This window comes from Leptosomus discolor, chromosome 2 (assembly GCF_034619465.1).
Source record: "Leptosomus discolor isolate bLepDis1 chromosome 2, bLepDis1.hap2, whole genome shotgun sequence".
Lineage (NCBI taxonomy): Eukaryota > Metazoa > Chordata > Aves > Leptosomiformes > Leptosomidae > Leptosomus > Leptosomus discolor.
In genome coordinates, this window is record NC_141392.1 from 3,621,968 (window position 1) to 3,649,285 (window position 27,318).

Genomic DNA, 27,318 nt, shown 5'->3' on the forward strand with positions numbered 1-27,318 from the left:
CTTAGTTACCATTAATATACTAACCAAACAGAATCTCTAGGCAGTTACTACTTTATACAGATGAGGCACAGAGACTGAATAGGACCATCCGACAGGATCAATTCATTTTTCAAAACTAGAAATTGAATTTAGTTATTGTGAAATTTAAACCTAGGTAAATACTTTTACATTATACATAGAAAGCTCTTACATGCTGTACCCGTCTGTTACAAAGGGCTGTAAGATGTTACCACACACATGTGAATTAATCACGCATTTTCAATAGCACGCTCAGTAAAAAACGTGAATATTTGGATTTTAAGACATTGATTAATTGTGTATCAGGAATGCCAGATTTCTCTGGGCCTGTGTCAAACTAACACTGCAGCAGGATACTTCTCAGCACAAAGACTATTTCTTGAATTCTACTCAGATCATATATCCAGTTTTGAGAGAGACTGTTTTTTTACTCTGCACTGTTATACAACACTTCTTTTTGCCTGGCATCTGACAGGCATTCCCATCCTTTGCGTTTACTTTACTTCACTTCCTTAAAGCTGAGGCTGCAAAAACACAGCCAGCAGCCTCACAGAGCTTTTCATGGAAAACTGCCATTCTAACCTGGCACCTCACTTCACTTTATTATTCACTCAGAGAAGTTTGAAACTCTGAGATGAATTTAAATATTTATGCCAACAAAGAAACTGATGAAAAGTATCACCACAAAAGATGAAAAAGAAAACAAGGTAAGCCATTACTGAAGCTGCTCTTCTTCTGAAAGCTCTGACGTTCTTTGTTTGCCAGTCACCAGCGTCAGCTCATCCTTCAGCTCCTGGATCTCCTTTTGCAGCTGGACAATCATCTACAAACAGCAAGGCAAAAAGCAAGCATCACCTACAAATCAATAGCTAGTCTAGGATTTTGCATTAGAAGGCTGAGTTTAGGGAAATATTATACTTCGGTTTTCTCTTTTTTGAAAAACAGCCCAAATGCCTTAAATACACCAAGCACATCTTTTTCCTTTTCCGTTTATAATACCAAGAAAAGTCTTCCAAACTCAGTAAATTCTATGCGTTAGAAGACATAGCTGTACAGAAAGTTCAAAAGGTTATTTGCCATAGGACCAAAAAGATCTGAGTCATCAATTTTTCTTGTTAGTAATGGAAACACAATTAAAATAGAAGTGATGTCTTAGAGGAAGGACAACTACACACCAAAAGTGGTTTTTTTACCTTACTTAGAAACAGAAATTCCAAAACAATATCTTGGTATTTTAATCTTAATTTTTATTCCTTTTCATGTAAGATATCACTCTTATTAGAACTATAGCATGCTATGACTGTAGAATGTATCAGCAGTTGCTAACAACAAACAAGTGGTATAAATGAACATAATTAAATTAAATTGCATTAATGAATAGCAGTGATTGAGAAAACTTGGAAACTGTATTAGATTTTAAAATTCTAACAGCTCATTGTTGGAGCCTGTACTTTTGGAAAACTCTATTTTAAAAATCACTAGCCTCCCAAGGCCAAATTCTACAAAGGAGGGACAATATGCAAATCCCTAAGTCTAAAACATGAACAAGCAAGTCCTTGAATACTTTATGACTGATCCTTTTAGTGATGCATCACCTTATGATGGCTTAAATGTATCAGGACTTAGGTGATATTTTTAGATGCATATGAGTACACTGATTTCATGTGCAAAATAAGTCTCCAAGAGAAGAATGTTTTCAAGGAAAAATTAATCATTCTTGATTGCGTACACTTTCTAGAAATAAGATTGTTGAAATTGAGGACACATTTTTACTGGATGTTAAAATTCCTTCAAATATTCATATTTCTTTTAATGCTTACATTTAACTATGACTTCCTAAATTTTGAATGAGTATTTTTACTTTAAAAATCAAAATATTCTAAACATACATACGATTATTTCTTTTAACTCTAAATTTACTGGTAACACTTCCGTTACTATAAAGAATGAAACGCTAACTTACAACATTTTATTTAAGAATCTGTCAAGGTAGTGAATTGTTAATTACGGATGTTGCAAGAGTGCTTCAAGAATATTTTAGGCCAAACATTTTAACCTGATTTTAGGTTGCCTCATTCTTATGCCACAGTGATGTAGTCTGTGCCAATTACTGAGCCAATAAAATAAAATTTGGGGCTGCAGTATAAAATAGCAGAAAGCTGAACTGACAGAACTATCCCTGTTTGCTGTTCAAATTTGCAAGCATCATTAACTTCAATCTGACCACAACAGAAATACCAATTTCAGGATAAAAGATGGATTTTCAAATATTATTAAGAGAAACAAAAATCTACAGAGGCATCATATTTTCATTTCTATTTTTAAATTAGTGCCAGAGGAGATCAGATTTGATTCAGGCTCAACAGTTTGGTTTTCAGTTTAAACCAAACCCTTTGGTCATGAGCGAGAGAGGTTCAAAGCTGAGTTGCTTAGAAAGTACGACGGGTACAAGTGCATCCTCTCATTAAGATACACCGTCAGGAAATCTCCATTATGAGGAATAAAGTTTGAACAGCAGTCAGACTTTAACTCAGGTCTATAAAGACATGCTAGGCACTCCCTTTATAAAGCGTGCATTCAACTTACAGATGACAAATACTGCAAATAAATGGTATTTGATTTTATGGAAAAAAATCGCAAGTCTAGCTCTTCCCTGAATAATCAGGTTGCACCCTGGGAATATAATTTAGGTAGCCAAGATGGGCAACAAATTCCACAATGAGCACAGAGCCATATAAAGTCTAGGTACCTGCGTTCCCCTGCCTTTTCCACAGGAGGGGATGGTTTTCTAACTCTCATGAGTCCACTTTTGCTTTACATGCTAAATGATCCTGCAGAGCGAGGCATACCAAACTCGTGGAGTATAGTTCCACAGGATATAGTAAATGTTCAGGAGTCTGCATGTGCTCCACCCCAAAGGCTTCTGTGGCCATGGAAGAAATGTTTTGCACGATTTGCTACTACAAAGACTAATTAGGAAAGAAAGAAAAGGACAGACAGACAGACATTAAGAAGTTGTCAGCGCCTACTGGGTTGATTTTTTGACCACTCTTTTTTTTTTTTTCTTTTTTTTTTTTTTTTTTTGCTCTCACTGTTAGAAATTGTTTGGAAAGAAAAAGAAATAAAATAGGAATAAAAAAGGAAAAACAGCAGAAAATCTGACAAAAATCTCCTATTCCCTTTGAACTTCAAGGACAAGAGAAAATAAAAGCACAATCATTAACAGCAACTGAAATATGTTAATTAGCATCGAGCAACAATGAATGAACTAATCAACCATCTAATCCCCCAACTTTTACACAACTGCTTCTTATGTTGTATAAACTAGCATTCTGCAGTCTAGCACTCAAGGGGAAAGCATTTCCTAGCCACTTCAGATCGTCATATGAGAACAAAATACAGAAAACTTGTAATTACAATTTAGTCGTGAGAAATTTAGAAATACAGTAATAATTTGGCCCAATTAAAAGAATGATGATGTGATTACTATATCATAAAAACACACAGGACCATTGAAATTAGAATATTCTGTTCAGATTTTGTATTCTTTAGAGGTGAAAAGCTCATTCAAATTCACAATTACGTTGTTAAAAACTATGTTTTAAATTTTGTCTGTTTATATATAAACAGAATAATATAATAGCTTAACCTGAACTTATTTTTTTCATCTGATGTCTCTGTCACAGAGACAGAGGGTATGCTGAAATGCATCTGTAGTTTTTTCTTCATTATACCCATATATGCAGCTTTGGCATGACCTGTGTAACCTCAGTCAAACATTTCCAGTATCAGAAAACATCTTTGATATACAGCACGCAACCCAGCTGAGCCAGTAGCTATCACTAGCTGCAATACTATGTTGAATTAATCAGTCCTTAATAGGTGTACTTAACATTTACAAAGGAAATAAATTTTCCAGGTAATGCAGAAAATTACATTCAATAAACTAACAAAGGCCTCTTAATACAGTAGAACTCATCATCACAGAGCACATCTTCAAACAAATCTGGCATGCAACAAGCTCAAGGCATACAAAATCTTTCAATGGAAAGACTAACCAAATACTGAAAAATAAATAAAGTACATATTTGTTATGCACATTAAAAGAAGAATCTTGTTTTCCTTTTCTGGCAATGTTTTGTGATTATCAGTGTGGATTATTACCGCTGTCCTCCTCTGCACTTCCTACATCCCCAATCCGTTCTGCAGAGCTCCTCTGCTGCTTTTTGGGATGTGAACATCAGCCTGATGCTTTAGTGTGGAAATTCTATTTCTACATCTCATTTACTTGTCTTCCTTTTTTCCTAATGGCAACTTTACAGAGTCCTTTCTTCCTAGGTAAAAAGTTCCTTGCACCAGCCTCAAGGAAGGACTGTATCTGAATGTTTCTTAGCTTTTTAATACACTTTCAGTGCAGCAGTGTCCCTTCATCAAGTGACTAGTAATCTTAGTAGATTAATTTTAACGTTTTAGGGACATCCAATTATCTGTGGCTATGATTTAGAAACTAACACCCTAAAAGAAACAACACAAAGATGATAATGAAAGTGACCATTGCTCCTCAGATGCCTTAAGAGCTGAGAAAGCCTTTAGAGGTTTTAAAAGGTCTATTTAATTATAATTCTGTCCAAAAGAAAAAAAAAAAAAATTGTATTTATTTTATAGAAAAAAAAAATGGAACTTGCATCTAAAAGCAAATTCATGATAAAATCCTCAACACCCACTTGACTGCTACTGATTATTAAAACTTAAAACAAGCCATCTCCTTCCCGCTGAGCCCAGACAACTCTCACCAATCTGGGGTCGATTTCCTCATTAAGAACCGCTTCATTCTTGATAAGAGCAACTCGCTGTGCAAATCTGCAGGTTGATATAGATTCCTGGAAGAGAAAAAAAAATTTCAGTTAGCTTTGCACCAGGTAAGTAGAACAGACTGCTGATGAAGTCATCGAACTAAGTTTCCATTTTTTGTATATTTTACATAAATAATCTATCATTTCAAATTCCAAAACAATATTCAAGGGAATGTAGGCTAGCATACAAAACTGTCAAATCACAGTAGATATTTTATTGACCCAGTCAATCCTCTGATCCCTGTGTCTCCAGTGAGTCCCCAGTTGGCACCGGTGGGTAAGAAAGCCACACTCCTCAGAAAGTAAGAGCTTTTGAATGATGAGAAAAGGAGAAATTAACTGAAGCAATTTTTTTGGTGAAAATGGGATTAGAGAAGCGTATTTAAATAAGCTGGGAAAAGAGATGAAGGGAAGAGTGAAAGTCCAGCACAAATGAGAAACAAGCTGGGAGACTTGGAATGAGGAGGCCTACAGGAGAACTATGATATCAGATAAAAACCTCTCAAATGAACTAAGACGAGGTGCAGGAGGAAAGGAAGTCAGGGGGAAAAAAAAATATCAAAAAAAATACAAGACTGCATTTGTGGAGGAAGCTCTGTGACAATGAGTGCGCACTCCCATCTAGGGCGCTGAATGAAATTGAGGATCACTAAGTGTTGTTCTCTGCTTTGAGATCAGCCGATACATGCCAGACCCTGCTGGAGAGCTTACCTACCCACTGAATAAAAAGCCAGCAATTGTTCTCAGTTAGCTCAAAGTATAAAACATCGTGCAGGAGTCTTAGAAGTTCCAATGATGCTTGATAAACTGTAAGATAAAATGTTCTGAGACGCACCAGTCTGCATTTAAAACGTAAGAATTTACACATAGACCCCACGTTAAGAGAACTTTACTACTGTTACAGACTCGTATTTCAGGATCAAAGTAATTCTGCAGTTTTCAGTCCTGAAACATATGAAACCACCAATTTAAATATATGATCATATACCCCTTTTTTCCACGAGACTTCTGTCTGTTTCAGTGTTTGGAGGGGTGGTATCTGAATTAGGGTTACATGATGAAAGACCCTAGTGTTTATTGCCAAAGATATGATATATGCACACAGAATCAAAGGAGAGTTTTCAAGGAAAGGAAAGGAAGGCCTTACAATTAAGAGAGCTACACACAGCCTTAGCTGGACTCCAGGATTGCCTCTGCTGTACAGTTCCTGTGCTACGACGATCAGCCAACATGATTTTAATTAAGTTCTATACATATATTAAGTACAATTACAGTACACATACATACATTTCCAGCAGACCTCTTTGCCCTGTTCAGTGTCAAGCATATGTTAAATTAATGAGTAGCTAATTAATTCAGTCTTTTATGTTCAGTATGTAAGCTTACGATCTATTTGTGCTATGCCATCAAAATGGTAATCAAAGCTGACAGCTACTAATTTCCTAATCATTTTCTCTGCCATGCTTATCATTACAGTGCCCGAGGACTTCACAAAAATGAATCAATTAACCCTCTAGGTATTGCTTTGCTGCAAGTGTATGGAATGACTACCCTTACAGAAGGGAAACTGCAGTCAAAAGTACCAAAAGTGTGACATGTGATTATTACCATTACATGATCTTCTCTTCAAACCAGCTTCCATTCCACCTCATTACAGCTATAATAGTTACTATATCTACAACTCAGAAGGACTATCTTCTTTCTAAGCATTCCATAAAACTAGCACAAAAAATTTGACGTGAGTGATGTGGGAAATTGTATACAAGCTCTTTGGTAGAAGCAGGAATATAACCTTGTCCTCTAGGATAACATTCTATGTGTCTGCTTCATGAGAGTGCTCTTTGTTACTTTGAATTCCGTGCTTCAGTGCTTTCATTGCAAGAGATGAAAGTAAGTCCTTAAGAAAGCTGCTTTTGTTATACAACTTCAGTTCATACTGGGGGATAATTCTGTCTTGTGCTTCCTTTGTGAATGAAATGTACATCCAATGGAAAACCAAAAAAAACCCCAAGCAAACCAAACATAACTATGCGCAATAACTCACAGAACTTCAAATTAAAATTACGCAGCTATCCTAATTCTGATATTTTCTAATGTTTAGTAATTAACATCTGTCCTAATATTACTCACACACATCAGATTTTGGGGAGCAGCGTAGGGATTTTTTGTATTTATTTTTGGGAGGACTGAAGAAGATCTGTTGCGTAGATGGTATATGTTAAAGCAAGAACATGAAAATTATCAGTAGTCTACTCTGAATAACTGCTTGGGCTAAATAGTCACAAAATAGAAAACTAGATTGCACCCAGGGTGTGGTTTGCCCTCTTGGCTGCCAGGGCACGCGGCCGACTCAGGTTGAGCCTGCTGTCGCCCAGCACCCCCAGGTCCCTTTCTGCAAGGCTGCTCTCCAGCCACTGCTTTCCCAATTTATACTTGTGCCTGGTGTCACTCTGTCCTGGGTACAGAATCTGGCACTTTGACTTGTTAAATTTCATCCCAGTAGTCACAGCCCAAAGCTCCAATCTATCTAGGTCCTTCTGCAAGGCCTCTTGTCCCTTCAGAGAGTCAGCAGCACCTCCCAGTTTGGTATCGTCAGCAAACTGGCCGATGGTGCATTCAACTCCTGCATCCAGATTGTTGATAAATACATCGGACAAAGCTGGCCCTAGAACTGAGCCCTGGGGAATGCTGCGGCTGACGGGTCAGCAGCCACATGTAGCCCCGTTCCCTACAGCCCTCTGACAAACACTACAGCCCTTTTGGTAAACAAAGAGAAGAAAACATCACTACATGTAATTCCAGTGGAGGATATTGGTGAAGAGACATAAAAGTATTCAAAAGATTTCCAGAAATCCCAAATCACCCCACGCAACTACCTCCCCCCTCACCGCCCCCCCCCTCCAGTGAGCTCTCCAGTTGTCTGGCATATTCAATGAAATCTCAACTCCAAACAAGTCTACAGAAGTTCTGCCAAGGCTTTCAGTGTGATCCATAATCTACTTGTAGATCTCACCAATATGTCCTGTGGAAAAATCATTGGAAATGTATTTGATTAACTCTGAGATTTATTCATCAGAAAAACAGTAAATTAAAATAAAATAAAATAAAATATAAGTTCATTACTAGGGGCAAGTCATTTCCCAACTGCTCCTAGACTCCAGATTACTTAGAGAAAAGCACATTTCCTACAGGATTTGTCTACATCTTCCTGCAATTTCCACTGATAAAATTATCTCCTGGAAACCAAGCTAAAAGGATAAGGACAAAATCGTGCATGCTTGAATTGCAAACTGTAATAAAAGTCAAAAGAGCAGGATCTTAAGAGAAGAGAAAATATTTTTGTTGAAAATAGACAGAAATAACATACATCTATGTTTCTTTTGTCTATAGAGAGCGTTGCTATCATGGTAGTCATGCAGTTTCCTCCCAGGCTGTCTCTTAGCACTGAGGTCATCATAGAATTTCGGTAAGGAATGTGGGACCGGTTTTGCTCTGCAAGGGCAATTATTACCTGAAACAACAGCAAAGATGGAAAAGATTTTTAAATTCACATGTCTATTAATGATTGGCACGTAAAAAGAACTAAAACAATCTGCTCAGGAATGTAAACCTCTGATACAACAAAACCATGCTTATGCGCCCAGTTAGCTGCAAACCCATTGATTTTATTGAAATAATTTCAACTTCCATTTCAGCATGTTTGTATGTCTTTGTATAAGCTGGACCTGAAAGACCAAATAAATTTAATTTTATCATACCCTAGTTTTACAGCCTCTCGGCAACAGGGAAACAGAACATGATAAACTAAAAACCACAGACTTTCCTAAGATACAGGAACTTACTGAAAATCTTCCTCGTATTTTTTCAATCATAACAAAGTATGGATAGTATTCAAGCAAAAACTTCCTTTATGGAAGCTAAAGCAGGCTTTTAAAATTATACACTCTTAAAGCATGTGGTTCTTAGATGGGTCAATAAGTTTATTTCTGAGAAAATATCTTGAAAAATAAAACACAAATAAAAGGGTCCATGATTATAATGTACTGCTGGAAAGAAAACATTTTAGAATGTATATGCCTTGGCCAAAAAGGAAATGGTACGGCTACTATTCTCAGTTTCCCTTCTCAGCTGTTTACATTATGGGAATTATTGTTAAATAAAAAGCTCAGTTACCCCATGATCTATTGTGATAGAAAAGAGTTCAACTATTATTTGGTCAGGCACTGTCCTTAAAAACCACATCTATGTGAGTTGTGCAAGCTATCCTAAATGATTAGGAGTTGTTTTTCCTTTAATAAATGTTACACACCATATATATTTTGTTTATTCTGCACTTACGAAAATTGTTATTTTAGAAAATTCAGTAGCAACATTCTGGTTGGCACTAGTTTCTCTTAGTGGCCTTCAAAAAGTTAAAATTTCTTGTTACTATGAATCTTACACTCGCAGCCCTGAGGGGGACATAATATGAAAATTACTATCTTGTGAAGGAGTCTGGAAACCCATTCCTGGATCAAGGTTTTCAAATCTCCTATATTTTAACTTGTTAGATGGAAAGATGTTATATCTCTGTTAGTTTATAAAATTGCATAGAAACCTCATAGTAGTCTTAATTAATAAGCACATTCTCAGTCCCTGCCCCACAGAGACTATAATCTGAATAGACAACATGAGAGAAGAAGCAGAAGGAAGTTACGCTATTTCCACTAAAAATGGGAACTGTGTTAGAGAGAAATTCAGTTTTTTCTGAAGTTCACGCAGGAAGTCTGTAGCCCAGGTAGAATCTGAACCCTCCCACACTGGCCCTGGAAAGCTGTGACTAGCACTTGTGGTGCAGAAGACACTGTACTGACCACGTCACATAACATAGAAGATGATGTTTTTAAGTCCCTTTAGTAAAACCTCACCTAAATCACTACTACATCAATCTTTACAGTCCAATCAAGGAATCTGGAATAGAAAGAGGAGGAATCTGAAGGAGAGAAATTATGTTCTTTCACAAAGTGACAGACCACCTGTACAGGATCTGAACCTGGATCTTGTAACAACCAACCAAATGTGATAATGGGAAAATTGACTCCTTTCTGTGCGGTGAAAAAGAAGATATTATTTTTTTGATATAAAAAAAGGTTTGGTGTTTGTTGTTGGTTTTGGTTTGTTGTTGTTGTTGTTGTTGTGTTTGTTTGTTTTTAAATACTGGTAGGTCTAATCTTAAAAGGCCTTAGTATTACTGAACCAGGACCATAATATACTGATTTAAAACAACATAATTCAAGGCAGAAAGCTGCATTTTGAGTGGGTCAAACAGACCTCTTAAAGACCTAATTAATTTTTTTAATATGGAAGGTGTCAGAAACAACGTCACTTTTTGTAAATTTGCTTCCTATATGAAACATAATAGCATACAGCAGGTACAATCACTCACAAATGACTTCGCTGAAACATTTGGAAATATTCTTTGAAATATGCATAAAGGAAGGCCTGAGACTCGCAAATGGTTATGATATGATCTGGAGTGTGCTCAAGATTCCCTGTTCCTGTCCACATCCTTTGTGGAAGCAGCAACTCCACGCACCAGCACCTCACGCCAACAGGCAGCCAGGACATGTTCTCAGAGCATCCTCAGAAGATGAGGATTTTGGGGTGCACCACCTGCGGGTACAGAGCTATCAGCTACATCAGTATCACGCAGTTCAGTGTATCACATGCTCTGAAGCCACGTTCCTGCTCCAAAGGTCTCTTTTTTCCCTCCTGTCCGTCTGCACTCACAAGATCTCCGACACTGCCTTTGATCCGTACCCAGAAGCCTTCCAGATTCCTGCCCACACCTCCCCACTCTTCAGATATCTGTCAAGTTTCCCAGCCCACCTCCCATTTCTAGTAGAGTTTATCAGCTTAAGCTCTGGTCTTTACAGCAAAAAATCCAAAAATTTCTGCTGTGCCTTGTAGTTAATTACAAGCATTCTTACTTTTTGGACAACGCACGCTTTTCTCCAGTACATATTACAGGTCTTAGTGTAAATAATTCACCCCCCAAAATAATTATTTGCTAATCAGAAACAAATGGGTGTATTTCACTTTAAATTATTACAAAGTTCCTGTTTTTTCTGTTACTCTAACGTCTGTATATGTTAATTATGAAACAACAAAACCAGAAAATTACCTTTTCTATAGGATTTCTATTTGATGGCCAGCAGTGGTTTCAAATTTTATTATTTTATTAGGTAGGTGTGGATAGCAATCACTCACTAACTGATAAAATCTTTTGGTTTCCCTAAATGGAGCACGTGTTAAATAACAATTAACAGGCATATTCACCAACCCGGGAACATCGTATTTTATTATTTTGGGGAAATGCATACGGTTCTAATTCCACTATAGTGTGAAATCATGTGGCTGTGTCACTGTTAATTTGTAACTCTAAATTTGGTCCTATGTTGTGTATCAGAAGGGAATATCCACACATACACAAAAAATGCATCTTGCAGACAACAAAAGTTACCCGGATACGGTAGTAGGGACATGTAAGAGCACTTATGCATCAAATTGCTGTGGATACTAACATTGAATTGTCCCTACTGCCGTTGTAGATCAGCTGTACGACACTATCTCACCTTCATTTTGCCCTAGACAGAGAGGCCACTTGTAGAAAAAGGGCAGTTGATTTGTTTGAAGACTTTTTAACACATTGTGGATATTTAACGAGTAAACAAGGTGTGATAACACAGCACTGTGTTCTCATTGTCATCTTGGCACGAATCATTTTATATGACTATTTTATTATACAAGGTGTTTAGAAGTGACATAACTCAGCACTAAAACACCGGTAGATAACTAAATAGTTGAGCATGTAAATAATCTGATTTTGAGGAATCCTTGTGTTTAATATTAGTCACTGCAAGGTCAGGATTGAATGGCCCAGTTCCCACTGAATAAAAAGATACTTTTTACTGTCTTCAGTGGTCTTTCATTCAGTATTAGAAAACATTTTTGGTAATGATATTCAATCCCAAACAGAACCCAACGTGCTTATCTCCAACTCTATTTATTCTAAAAATGGAATTAAAAGTCTCCTGACAAAACATTAGTATTTTACACTTCTACATGACTTCAAACCTGAGTATCTCAAAAGACACTACACAGATTATTAAATTCAGCCTCACAGACGCTCATGTAATTATGCACTATAAATACATAAAAATCATACAGTAAACAAGAACGATCCTGAGTACAATTTGTATGATTCTGAAGAGGTCCATTTTAGAATCACTTGCTCTTATCGCTTCCCAGGAGTACAACTGAAATACAGACATTTTTCTTCAAGGTAAAATTTAAACAAATGGGGGGTATGAAAAAAATTCAGTGTGATAGTAAATGACTGACTGCCACCTGCTGTGCCTTAAATGTCTTCTTTTGACAGATGAAATATTTCTAATTGTAGATTAAATGAAATCTAAGAGATTTGTTCTTATTAACAGAAAAACACACAACACAAAAATGAAAAATATTCTTCCCAGTGAGTGAAACAACAAGTTGTATTTCCTAATTGTAATTTTAAAGAATTTTCACATATAAACACCCACAAAATTTTCTGTTTTGATGGATTTCCTCAACTGTAAATCTTACTAAATAAATAACAGATTTACTGGAGTGTAAATTAAAAGGGACAAATCTGAATTTTAGAGTTAAACATTTTTTCTTCTTCCCCTCCCCCTTATTTCTGCCACTAAATGACACCCTCACAGACCTGCTGTTGTTGTATATAAAAAGTCCTATTGGTATCAAACCAATTACGGTAGTTACTCCATAAACACATTAACAAAGGTAACTCCTGTCTCAAAGAGATCGAAGCTTCACTTTGGTAGAGGAATAAAAGAACACATGAGAGACGAGCCTGATATTTTACCATATTACAAAGCTTACATGTTACAAGTTTTATTACAAGAAAAGTCAATCACTTTAGTTCAATGACTCTTGAGTGATACATCCTGATCTTAGCTGTAGAAGGGGGAGAAGATCACAAAGGACATTTTTAGCAGAAGTATAGGTGCAAACTTGTAAATATCTTTAATATTCCAAACAAAACAAGAAAACTCTTTTTTAAATACTAGACTGTATACCTAATATAATCTCACCACTTCATTGTTAACATTTCCCTAAATTTAAATACGGTATTTCAAACTGAGAGTTATCAACTCAAACATTTTCAAAAACTGCAATAAATATCCTAAAATGAACTGAATATTGGAATCAAGATTTCCAGAACATCGCACATTGCTAAACAGGAATGTAGTAAGGGTAGAAATGTTTCACTATCTTCTAATTTTACCTGTTCCAAATAATGTAATGACAGGTTGATGTATTTGGCTTCTGTCAATAAGTGACCTCCAACTCCAGTCTTTGCAACACGCTCTGATCCAGCAAGGTCTACTAAGTGTAACTTGGAGCGTCGGACAGTCGCAGATCCAGGTTCCTTGCTGGAGATGTGAACAGTGAAAATGCAGTGAGACCGGGTCGAGGCTTGATTCATGGGTGTCTACAATGAAAAGAAGAGTCCTCAATGTTCATTTAATAAATAAATTTAGCTTTTTCTAGCTCAATAATCTGGCAACTGAAATCACCTATCGCATTTTTTAGCTATTCCACCTGTAATAAATAGACAAGAAGAACCCAAAAAGGATTTACCTGGCACTCACGTTCTGGCCAGTTACTTGGAAAACTTCTATGTGGACAAATTGTACTGCAAGCAACCACGCAGCCATCCTTGTTCCAAGATACTCGGAGTACATCAGCAAAGCAGCCAGCCTTACTGTGCTGACGAATACTAGGAAGAGGCACCTTGAGCAGAGGGAAAGTTACTAGCTCCTGATCTCCCAGATGTTACCCATTTCCCCCTTGGTAAGCTCACTTTTAATTTTTTTTTTTTGGCTAGATAGCTACCAGTGTAACTAAGACTAGGGATTTCTATAAGGCTTTAGACTTACGAGTTTTCATTACTTTTACAAAAAAATTTAAATTGGCAAAACACAATTTTCCGTGGCATGACAGAGTTTTCACAAAAGGTTTGGCTTTAAATATATTTCTTTGGAATAGCTACTGCTATACTTCCTTAACTAGACACATGGAAATTCTTGGTCAATTTTTAGAGAAACTTAGCTTCAGTATAACTTTAGTGGCAAACCCAATATATGTGAAGTGCAGAACAGAAAATTTTAAACAGCCCTCAGATATTTAACTTGAGGTTTCAAATGGCCACATGACATCACACATGCACCTTCCTTTTCTCAAACAACACACAAAAACACTTTAAGCATCTAAGGCCTCTTTCATTCAGTTATATCAAGCTGTTGTGGGAAATTTAAACCAAAAGAATTCCTTATTATCCTAATTTTATAAATAGCTAAAGCTTTAGAATTCATATGGAGATTATAGGTTTACCATACAAATAGTATTTTTATTTATAGACTATAACAAGTATGACTACATTGTTATCAGGGCATAAATATTTGACTTGCAGAAAAGCAGGGTAGTGAAATAAATTAATAAATAGATATTATTAAGTTAGCAACTAAATCTATACTTATTTATAGCTGTTTAAAAGGATGATTAAAAAAATCCTGGTTAAATTGCATACATGAATCTCTTGTCTATACTTTCTTCCTCTGTTATTCTAGAGTAATGATTTATCTAGGCATACTCTGTGATTCAGACTAGATATACCAACATAATCCCTTTTTTTTTTCCATAGTCTGCTTTGGTATGAAACACTCTAGATGTCAAAACAGCCTGGCCGTTGCAGGTGTTGAAGGTGGTGTCTTGTTAATCCAGAAAGGATAGCTCTTGGCTGCAAGACTGCAAGCTGAATGTCCCTTTACCAGGAACAACATGAACAGATACACCTCTTGGTTGAAATGTCTCGTCTTTTTCCCAGTATTTTTTTCCAGCCTTAACAGCGCTGGCACAACTGAACTGTTTTTGGGAACAGATCCAGCTCAAATAAATAAATAAATCACTAAGTCTGCGATAGGAAGGTATTTAAACCTAGATCGGTTTCCCGATTCAGTGACAGCGCAGGTGTAGAAAGCAGCTCTGCTACAGTAATGGAAAACGGCAGCGAAGAGCGTGTGAACAAGAAGGGGGCATGCAGAAAGAGAGTACCCTTGTCAATGTCGGTGAAAATTCTGTGACAAAATTACAGCCTTAGCGCTATTTTATTTTGGGCTGCTTTATCTAATAAAGCCAAGCTCAGATGGAGAGGGAGAAAAGTTTGGATCATTAGTTTAGGCAGATGAGGAGTTTCGGAATCATACAGGCAAGCCACTGGCTCTGCTTAACTGCCTGGTTCCTAAGGATGATTTCACAATCCTGTGAAACGAGCATCAGAGCACAGTCACATGCCATGCCGTCCGTCTCTGCAGAGCTGAACAAATGAAGAGGCAATCAGCTGGAGCACGAGAATGAAAATAAACAGGCTCAGGGAAAGGTGTCAAGCAAGAAAATACTCCCAAACATATTTAAAATGCAGTTATACTAAGAAAAAGTTGCATGTCGTTAAAATGTACTTCATTCAGCCATTCTGACTCCATGAAGAAGCAGAGCCAGCTTCACCTATTTTACTAGGAGAGCTATAATTTTACTACTTGCACCTCTGTGAAGCAGGGCTGGATATTTTATTTTTCCAGCTCAAAATCCACAGCGGAATTACTATTTAAGGGCATTCTCAACAGAATTGATCTTTGAGGTCGTTTTGCACTACAGTCACACTACACTGCAGACAGGTCTAAGCTAGATCGAATATCGATACAGCTCCAGCTATGGAAGCACAAAGTAAAGGTTGCTATGAAAGAAGCAGAAGAAATCATCCTTCAGAATAAGCATTCTTCAGCAAACTCGTTTCACTACGCAGCAAAACCTCGTGTATTCCAAAATGTGCTTTTAGTCACACCTGTTTATCTTCAACAGAAGCAAAAAAAATTTAAAGCATAAAATAAAATCATTTCAGGACTCTCGGTTCCAAAAGCCCAGGGCAGTATTTGGCCTATTAAGTCTTTATTGTCTACAGCAATACGCTAGCCACAACCCATTTTGGCATGTTCCAGGCAGATTCTGCTGGACTGGCCATTAGAAATTCCATTGCTTTACTCTCCACAACTTCTTTTGTCATGTAAAATGAGTGAAGCCATTTGTAAGTCATTGGCTAGAATCCCAAACTGCTCTTTTTATAAAGTGCTTCTTCAGCGCAGAGCCATGCCTTAATCAATACACCAATACTGCTTTTTACAACGTGATTCTGTCTCCACTTTGCAGTTCCCGTATGTAGAAAGCGCTGTCAGAACTTTTGCAGGAAGCGTAAAGCAATAAAAATTTAAACTGTTAAACGGGATGTGATCATGAAATGTTAATTGCAGTCATAATTCCACACACTTTGCTACTTTTACCACACAAGTAGATGCAAAGCACACAGCAACAGAAATGACAACTTGTCAGCAGCTTTAGTCCAAAAATAAGCCGTTTGTTTGTTTGTTTGTTTGCTATCTTACATACGCAACTTCTTAGTATCACTCTTTAGCGGTTCGGAAAGTTTGAAAACTGAAAACAAACAAACAAAATTTGCTGGACAGTGTCTCGTAGTGTACTAAAAGGTTCCTTTAGTGGCTTTCAGAGATCATTTTGGCTTTGTAAGCGGTATTCAAACCACATGTATATGAAATCATCCTCACAGTAATTTGATGTGATGAAGGAAAATAAAGGAAAGAGGGGAGTGGCCTGGCTCTCAGCAGATGGTTGCTATTGTGGAAGTTATGTATAGAACAACTGATGAGCTGCAGCTACTTACAGAGAAATAATTTTTACCAGGAATTTTGTGACATCATAAACCACATAAGCAGACTTCAGATGCTTTGTGATATCACATGAACACTACAAAGGAATTAATGCCAGGTCATCTATTGCTGCCCATTTGTGGCATGGTAAAAGAGGAATTCAATAATATTTCTATCAAGATGGTGATGTGGAAAAGCATCAGTGCTTTGTTTGATCTTGGAAAATATTAACAAGAGATATTTCAAGCCATAAAACCCAGTCGCCTTTTTCTTCAGGACCAGGAGTGTTTTCTGAAATTAAATAAACTGTATAGAAGCTTTGTGACTTAAACCATTACATCTATTCATACAATGGTTGTAAGAAGGTGGTTTCTAATTAAGTCATAATACCAAAGAACCATGAAATAGTTGGGTTGGAAGGGACCTTGCAAGGTCATCTACTCCAACTCAGTGTGCAGCGAGCAGAGCCCCATCTAACCTTTCCTTCAATGTTTCCACAGATGGGACCCCTTCCACCTCTCTGGGCAACCTGGGAAACCAGTGTTTCACCACCCTCATTGCAGAAAAATTTCTCCCTTATACCTAGTCTAAATCTGCCCTTTTTTAGTTTAAAATCATTACTCCTTGTCCTATTGCAACAGGCCCTGCTGAAGAATAGGAGGTTCCTGCCTTTATAGCTGGTAGATGAGTGAGACCTTAATATCTCTTTAATTTCCTGATTAATATGGTGCAAGTGAAGGGGCTCTTCAGGTGTACTGAGGAACATTTAACACATTTGAAACTGCAAATTTATTGCTATGAAAATATAAGGACCGGAATACGTGCAACCTGACGCTTCCCTGATTTCTAAAAGCAATACTTTACCTTTCCACATTTACTGCAAGCACAGTTTCAGACTTAGACCATGGTAACTGAGGTAATTTTCAGAGTAATTAATATTCCCTGGTAAGGGTATTACTAAACTTCACGTTACACAGCACCTTCTATCCACGTAAATCCCCGAGCACTTTAAGGACTGTTCAAAGTAGAATGTATGACCAGAGACTGTTTTACCACACAGAGAAATGAAAGCACTTGTGCTGAAATGATGATGCCATTTGGTGCTAATGATGCTACAGAACAGGTTTGTCAGAGTGGAAATAAATTAACAATTGGCACCAATGAGGAACCTAGGAACGCAAAAGTTGTAATTCATTCTGGAATGCAGCTCTAACATGGATAACACACCTTCTTGGCCAAAGTGTCATTTCATTGCGCATGTTCACACACTCAAATCCTATTTTTCATAGTTCATCCAAGAAAAAAACACATTCAAACACTAGCAGCGGCTTTCTAAATATATTCAAGAGAATACTAATGGACAATAAAAATAAATACAAAGGGAATGTGTCCAATTCAGAGGTCACAAGTCAGTCCCCTCAACTATCTTTAAATGTTTAAAAGTTTCATTCTTTCTTGAAATAAACATATATAAATACTGCCAAAAGCTTACTGCTTGCCCCATGTGTACTTCAAACATTTTAAATGATGGAACAAATGCTGTGTAGTGTGCACTGTCTTCCAAACTTAAACTATGGAGTATTATAGACATAAAAACATACACTAAAACATTTCCTTCCTCGTTAAAATTAAGTAATTTTCCATTAGAGGAAAAACAAATGCTAACTGTACATGCAACTGCAGTGTTCAGACATATCGATCTCACAAAGATTTTACGGTTTTGAAATTCATGCATGCTTTTGGAAGGCTACCAGGTCTATTTTACTCTGCTATTTTAACAGAAATACTAAAAAAAAGTACTAGGAATTCTCTAAATCACAGAAGTTCAGGCATATTATTTCAAAGGACAGTGATCACAAGAGATTTACATCACAAGAATTTAGAAAAGACCACTGCAGCTGAAGACATATTAATAGTATATCTACCAAAATAAAATGGTTTGTGAGCACTTAACTAACTGGCCAAACACTTATTTCTGTACCTGAGCATTTTTAGATGCTGCTACTACCACCTGTGCCATATGTGCAAATTAGATTTTTGGACTCCTTTATCTGCATGTATTTGAGATACCTAAATCACAAATTCGACTTAAAAATCGAAATATATATTAAAAAAAAATGGTGTTTTTCTGTTTCTGTAACCTGTTGCTGAGTTCCTTACGCATTCAAATGTAACAAGAAACTGTGTTTTATGGGAAAAACAAACAAAGAAAGAAAAATATAGCCCTTACAGTTGGACGAGCTGCCAACAAAAGAATCAGCTTTTTGAGTTTGTTCTCTACCTATTTCTCCCTGCCAAAATACAAGAGACAAAAACTTCCCATTTGGATTTTCACATTATGAAGTGTTTGTGCATAGATGTCTCCCACCTTGCCATTTCCACGGCTAGCAGTACATGTCAAAATAGAGGAAAGGATTGGTTCTATACTGACCTATAAACTAATCCTGCACAAATTAGACGAGCTTCCTCTCTTTTCCTTCTCATGAGCTATATACTCATGTGTGGGAAAGAAGTATTTGGCTATAGATGTTCCCTTAGGTTCTGACGTGTGACGAATGAATGAAGGTAGCCTACAGAATACTTAGAATAGTACGATCACTTTTGTTTTAGCAGTCAGTGGCGAGGGCAGAACGCAGCACCCAAAACACAAGTTAGACTGCAATAGAAGAGGCATTGCAGAAATTAAATTGTCATTTTTGTTCTCAAAATGCTCCTGTAACTCTTCACAGAAGGGTTCGCTCAGGGGTAAAGCATTAGATTGCAATTTTAGAGGCCACAGATTTCTTATGTGATCCATGACAGTCACCTTAGCTTTTCCATAGCCAAACACCTCATAATTAAAAAAGATGAATCAAGCACTTGTTTTACTTTCTTTTTTATTTAGGTTTATTCATCTTCTGTGTTTTTCTTTAGAGTTTAGTTAAATAGGGTCATAACCTTTTTTGAGGTCAGGAAGTGTTATCATAATACATTTAAAGTTTGAAAATATGGATCTCTGGAGAAGAAGTTGTGGTTGATTTCACAAGTTCTTTTCCCTAGACTTCTACGTTAATCCCTCATTTCTGCAGACAAAATTTCTCATTCTTATAAGTCATCATATAAAGTCCCACAGTCACCTAAAGCCAAAGATGCTAAATGGTAACGGGTGGTAAATTCTGAACGCCTAAGAGGAGGCAGCATTCAGTAAGCTCACCGAACTGTACTGCAACGTACCTGCTGCAGTTGCAAAGGAAGAGTGTATGAGATAGCTACTTAAACAAAAATTCTACAATGAAATGCACCCCAGTTGAAGTTTTTGGAATCATGTTAGCATTCAGACTAAGGAAAGTAAATATTGCTGCAAGGGGTAGTAGTTATTCCATGCAAGTATTCTCTGCGTTTTTCTCTTTTAAGTATTCATTATTAAAGACCAATGAAACAACAACTTTATAGCATTGATATAACAAAAAACTCTTGCTGTGGCAAAAGCAGCAAAAGCGACAATGGCATGGCGTTTGCTAACCCAAGCCACTCAGATTAGTGAATTCTCTATTACTGGGGTCACACATATATTCCCACCGGGATATTCCCATGTTTTTAGCGAGTACTAGCATGCCCCACATAAAACCACTGAGTTGTAGACTTAAAAATTAGCTAAAGGAGATGTCTCTTCACAGAATGCAGTTAAGTCACGGAACTTTGCGTCACACAAGACTTCGCGATAAAAATCTGCCAAGGTTATAAGAGCATCTGGGTAAATTCACAGAAAGAAAAAAAACAAGAGAAGTAATTAGCTATAAATAGTCTGAAACACAAACTAATGAAGGTTAGGAGATTTTTTTTTAAAAAAATCATAATTTACTTGGTTTATCATTTACTCTTTTCTATATATTTGCTATTGGCCATTGTTCAAAACAAGAAATTGGAGCAGACATATCCTTGGTTGGACCCGTTAAGAATATTCTTTTAGTTTTATTGAGCATAACTTCACCCTGACTTTAATGACTTATCATCTTCATTAGTCCTGCTATTTGTTCATGACTTTCAGTGCTTTTTCTTTAGGCCACTTTTCCCAAATAGGCAACACCATTGCCCTTTACAATTGCTGGTTTACGACCCTGTCGGCCAGCAGCGCACCATTCTTGAAACACTCTGTCTCATTTTCATACACAGCTCCTCTAAACTATCAGAGATTTCCTGAAGACCTTTTTCTGTTTTCATTCCCAACTATGTAAACTCAGGCTTCTGAACTCAATGTCATCTTTTTGTCTCCTCTGTTACAGTTTTCCAAGTTCCTCTCCTCTAAAATGTATCAATTTTTCCATTTCAATATCATCAAACGGTTCCTTCTCTCAATAATCCTATTTACTAACAGCCCCTAAGTACAGCTTGATTATTTATTGCCTTAATGTTTTTCTGCGCCTCAAAATGTCACTGCTGAAATAGTCTCCCTTGAGAAAGAGAGAACAAACTACTTTTGTGCCTGTTTACCTTTTGTAATCAAATGCTTCTTCCCCTGTGCCCAGGTGTACACAGTCAGCTAGCAGGAACAGAGAGCTACTTGACTATTCCATACACCTTAAAGGTCTTTCTCATCATTAATTTATTATACATCTTTCTGCTCAGAGGAAGAAAACCCACAAATTTCCAAAATAGAATTACCTGTGTTATAGTAAAGTCACATTGACTGTGCACACGTTACACAATACATTTATTATATTTACATTCCATTTCCAAACTATGAAGGGAAAAAAAAAACCCACGGATTTTGGATATGTAAACATTTCGTTTGCATTTTCCAGAATCAGTAATACACCCTTGTCTTTGCATGTTGGTAAATACTTATTTTGAATGTGCTTCACACTACCTTTGGTTTTGGTGGGTTTTTTTTTGTTTATTATTGTTGGTTTTGGTTTGGTTTTTTACACATAACACCACATGCTTATGCAATAAGAAGAAAAAAAAGAGGGGACCGCTAACTCTTACTGTAACTACTTCAAAGGCAATTTCGTACTTCTGTGGGAATGTTTGACAATGATTTGTAAGGCCACGTTTTCCAGTCTTTAAATGTGTATGTTTGTTGATGCATGCCACATTCAAAAGACAGACTATGTTTTATGAGAAATATAGAAATATTTTTTTCTTACTTATTTTAATTGTAGTAGGTTATGACATCAACAACCACCAATCAGATCACTAAGAAAAACAGAAAGCTCTTTGCAAAGTGAAAGCTATCAAAAGATGAATGCTTACTTCATTTCACTGTGGAAATACACTCAGAAAGAAGATATTTATTCATTTATCTCAAAGGACTTCCAAAACATTCATCTTATGTGGAGAAGTTTATGACCATTTTAACTCTGGTGGTGGTAAGTGGGATTGGTAGCAGCAGTTCTCACCTCAGCAATCATTCTGTTGGTGTCCCCCAAGAAAAGCAGGTTTAAGGCTTCCTCTTCATTGGTTGCTTGCTGTAGAGACAAGTTTTTCAGATGAATGTTCTGATCAGGGTCTTCCATTATTGTCACCTTTCTACAAGCAAACAAAAACCCAAATGAAAATTAGAATCACTGTAAGACAATCTTTGTTCCATACTTTCATTTAGATTGTGCCTAAAAGGTGACATCTAAAACCCAAACCCAATCATAATAAAAGAACTAAAAACATGAAGAGTAAATGATGCACATCAAACGAAGTGCTGAATTTTTTTTTTAACTGTCACCTCCTTTTTATTCCTTTATTATAAATCTCTACATAGAAAAGGAATATATAAAAGGTATAACTATTAGAGAAAGCTTGGGTTTTGTTGGGGTTTTTTTGTTTGTTTTTGTTTTTTAATGTGATACATTAAAATCTCAAGAGCAAGAGGTTAGATGAATCATCACAAACAGATAATAAGTAGGGGTTTGTTTGCCATAAGCACAGCTATTTCAGCACAAATGATACCTAAAGCATACCATAACCTTGATGAACAAACAGGCATCAGAATCAACACATCTGTCCCTGGTTACAGTGTAAAATGTGCCAAAAGGGGAAAAAAAAGTATTCTATGACCATCTTCAGGAGCTGTTGAGACCAGGTGGGGCGGTGCTCCCTGCCTCCCCCCTCTGGACTATCTCCTGTCGATGGGCACAACAATGCCTTATCGCCTGACCCATCGATAACTCGCTCCTGGGCTATCTCCTGTTCATGGCCCATCAAGGAACTGCCTCACGACTCCCCATCCCATTGTGAGATGCTCCGCCTGGGGAGGGGGGGAAGGAGCCAAGCAGTCCATGCCAAATAAAAACGGAGATCTCCAACACCCTAGCAGCCTTCTTCCACTGGATTCCCAGAGGAGCTTTTCCCCCCACTGGAGTTCCAGAGGACAAGAGCTACCTGCCTACCACTGGACCTTCGGAGGAAGACCAGACCCTTTTACCTGATCGCTGCTCCCACAGCACTACACCCATCGCTTCAGGAGGACTGCAGCCAGCATCTTATCGGACTGCTACTGCCACCCTAACAGGGGGTCAGGTTGTATTCCTGACTCTGTCAGTGTAAACCAGGGGGTTGTTTGTTTTTCCCTGCCTTGTGTTATATATATATATATTAGTAAAGAACTGTTATTCCTATTCTCCATATCTTTGCCTGAAGGCCCATTAATTTCAAAATTATAATAATTTAGAGGGAAGGGGGTTGCATTTTCCATTTCAAGGGAGGCTCCTGCCTTCCTCCGCAGACACCTGCCTTTCAAACCAAGACAACATCTGTAGCAAACATGTTTCCAATCGCTTTGCATTCGCCGAGAGTATTTCTTTTTTCATTCCTCTCAAATGGTCACCACCACAAATGTAAATGATCCCTCTCTTAAATTAAAGACAAGCAAACAGAACCATTTTATTTATTTACAATGAGGTTAGAAATGCTCTTAGTTGTAGTTCTTTAAGCCTTACGGTTCAAAAAAAGGAAGTTAGATGGAAGTAGAAAGGATATGGCAAAAGCTCCAGGAGAACTACTAAATATTATTGAAACTCCATTTCACTTCTTTAAAGAGCCCTTTTATTAAGATTTTTTTTTCTTTTGGCCAGGTTACTGAGAGTTAAACTTTATTGGCTTTACTGAGGAGACCCTTCTCCTCAGTTAGAACATTCTATAGGAGCCAACACTGAAGCCAAGCAGTTGCATCGTTGGAGTTGAAGAACTCCCAGACTGAGGACTCTGTTAAGATTGAAGTACACTAATTCTGAGGCTGAATGACGTGTCTTTCAGGGTGAATTACATGTTCTGAGACAACTTACCACAGGCAAATGAGAACTTTTTGAAAAGTTAGCTTGTTTTTTTTTTAAAAACCCACCTTTTTTTCACCTGTGTGTAAAGATAATATTTTATATATATACTGTATACATGTATACACACATATACACGTATATATAGGTGTTTGCGTATATATATATTTTATATTCTTCAGGGTTAACCACAAGAGGGAGTATGGGGCTTGAATTTTTATCTCTAGATAGTTCTTGCAGGTTAATTACTCCAAGCTGCTTCAAAACCACACAGGTTGGGTTTTGTTCTGCTTTGCTTGTCTTTTTTTTTCCCCAAAACTGACAGAATCAAACTGAGCAGTTAAGCAGCATTCCATAGTATTATCGTTAAGTATTAGTGAAGTAGTTCACCCTTTGATGGTCAAAATACTGGAATGCACATACAGAAATAACGTGAAGACAGTGCAATACACTCACTATTTTCAAGAGAAAAAAAAAATACACGAAAAAGTGCACACAATGCTTCTTTCGTAGTCATAACAATTGTTTTTCCAAGTATGATTGCCTCCCACTTAGAGCCTTATCTCTGTGCAGCAGGGTAAGACAGCACCAGTGCAGTCACAAAACTCTGCTTCCCCCATTCAGGGCATAAACACAAAAGCGTAATTCCTCTCTCGCATAACTATGTTTTGACAATGTCAAGTTGTATTCTGTCCGCAATTCCATCCGCGCCTGCATCACACGCTAAAGCCCAGAGCGGTTCTGATTACAGGGTGATGCTTTGACTAATTTCAATATTTTGAAAGAGCACAGTGAGCATCATCTACATCTTCCATAACTTAGGAAAACAATGCTGGTTTACTATGCACATTTGGCATGGTATTTAAACTGCTAAGCATCTTTTCGGACTACATTTTGACCAATGCTTATAAATAATTTCCAGACAATGAAGTTTGGACAAAAAGCTCCGGAGGATTATTACATCAGAAAGGAGAGAGTGGGGACACCACAAACAAGTGACAGTGTCCTATGCAGGGGCCTTGCAGCTATCAGGAGGATTTCCAGACGGAAGTCTAAATTTGCACATCTTGAGGGGGATCTCCCAAAACTTCCTCAGAAAGACATGCTCCAAAATGACAACAAAATGATTTATTTTGTAGTGCTCTAAAGTTACTGTATAATATGATAATAGATTTCTATAGCATATTCTCTATATTAGTGAAATCTTTAAATTCCATAGCCCTAACTTGGATCTTGGAGGGGAAAAGCGCTGTTAGGTTGTCCGTAATGATTGAAAGAAGGCAAAGACAAGGTTTTGTTTTCTTTATAAACAAAGAATCTTTCCCATTTGGCTTAATGGATGCAATTTGTAGCTGACCAGGAAACCTGAAGGATGGGATCAGCCTTTTTTATACTGCTATTAACTCAGGCCCTTTCCTGTATCAACTGAGGTGCCGTTAATGCAAGAAAACCTTACACAGTGAATGCTTTCATTTATGAAATTCCTGTTACTGGCAAAAAATGAAGTTAAAGCTTCCTTTGATTAATTAATAAATACAGCTCATTAATTTGTATGATATAAATTAAAAAAAACTTAAAAGATTATGGAAAACAAATGACAATTTTAACAATCAAGTTTCCTATTTATATCTGTCTCTAGGGTTTAGAATTGAAGAAATTAAAAACTCAAAAACTTTACAAATATTTAAAAATTAATCATAATGATGTAATCAAATGATATAGAAGGATACATACCTTCCATGACAATACATTAACAGAATATAGTGATAATATTTTAGCATGAGGAGGAGTCTATATGGCCAATAATAAATTTAGGAAAAGGGTAAAAAAGAAAAGCAGCAAGCCTAACTCTTGGAGACTGTCCAGAAGAACAGATTAAACTAACGGATAACTATAGCTAATCTTTGTGTAAAGTTGCAAGGAGCTTTAAGTTTTAAGAAAGAATGATCAAGATCATCATTTTATACATCATCCAAAAAAAAATTTGTTTCCTGAGTACCCCATCAGAGGACAAAGTCAACACCGATTCAAGAAGCAAGGTTACAAAGTCATGCAGCCACCAGCACAGCCTTCAACAGCACAGAGATTTGATTTTCCATTCAGGTAGAGACCTAGAGCATAATCTCCTTATCTTGCGAGGCGTGACAGGACTACGAGATGAGTAAGTGTTGGTGCAGACTGTTCTCCTGATACGTCACACTGTGACAGCAAATCCTCCCCACTGTCTCCAACGAATTCTACATGAGAGACAAAACCCCACAGTTTGCTTGTTCTACTCTGTATGGATGTAAGAGTGTAGTGACACTGACCGAGAGGCTGTTGCAGGCTCAGGAGTCAGCGGCCCAGCCAGCAGTTAACCGCGCTGCGCTGCAGGCAGAGCCTGGTCGCGCTGCACAGCCCCTTGGCTGCAGGATAAATCCAACCAGGTCGTTGTAACAGAAGAGCAGCTCCCACCTGGTCGTCACACCACCTGCTCGGCCTTGCCTTTATCAAAAACCACCACAAGAAGTTCTCAGGAGAGCGCCTGTCAGAAATGGAGGTGTTTTCCCGTAAGGAAATTATATCAGCTTGGATGACCAAACGGGAGAGCTTCTCTCCACGGACAGGATCTGTGCTGCTCCGTGCTGTGCACGGTGGGGACATCCACTCAGGCTCCGTCCAATGCTGCACCAACGTGGGGCACCAAGCGTCTGATGGGGTGCAAGACTTACTTCCTATCTATATGCCTCTTCTTATTCTGTTTTATTAAAGCAATTACCTTATTAAGCCATTTGTTGTCGGGCCTTTCTTACTGAGATCCGGCAAGAGCCCTGTACTGGCTCTCTCCCCTCACCCAACCGCGCAGAACAGAATTTGTAGGCAACTGCAACAATCTCACTCACAAAAAAAATGTTTGTTAAATAATACTTTGATATTCAAAAGTACAGTTGCCTTGAACAGCACAGCAATAGTCTGAACTGAATTAATTTACTCATCTGACTTTTTAGAAAAGTCACCTTAGAAAAGTTTCACTGACTTCTTCCTACCGGCTTTCAGGAAACAAATCAACATAAAATCTGGATGGTAATAAACAATACATAATGTATGCTGAAGTTATTTTATACATTTAAAGTGTAATTTGTTTGAACTGTAATGAACAAAACATAGTCTTTGAAGAAATGATTCAATACCAGTTTTCAGCTCTCGCCTCATTAACAATCAGAAAAGCTTAACTTTACAAACCTTTGTATTCTAATCTTTAGTATTCAGTAGGAATGTTTACACTGAACACACTTTATTTTGAAAGAACTTATTTCATGTGAAAAGAGTGAGCTAATATTATTATTAACCTAAGAAATTATAAAGCACTTGTAATTCTCAGAACACAGAAAATACAGTTCT

At 37.3% G+C, this 27,318-nt stretch overlaps 1 protein-coding gene across 1 annotated transcript in view; it reads right to left on the reverse strand.

The window, feature by feature from the left end:
* The window catches only part of KIF6 (kinesin family member 6), a 167,311-nt gene that overhangs the window by 111,759 nt on the left and 28,234 nt on the right, over positions 1–27,318 (reverse strand). Inside the window, exons 6-10 of the mRNA XM_086482232.1 lie at positions 22,072–22,201; positions 13,201–13,407; positions 8,239–8,382; positions 4,812–4,898; positions 738–841 (exon numbers count right to left, since the gene is read on the reverse strand). Of these exons, the coding sequence (XP_086338358.1) occupies positions 738–841; positions 4,812–4,898; positions 8,239–8,382; positions 13,201–13,407; positions 22,072–22,201 (672 nt within the window). The remainder of the gene's footprint in view (positions 1–737; positions 842–4,811; positions 4,899–8,238; positions 8,383–13,200; positions 13,408–22,071; positions 22,202–27,318) is intronic.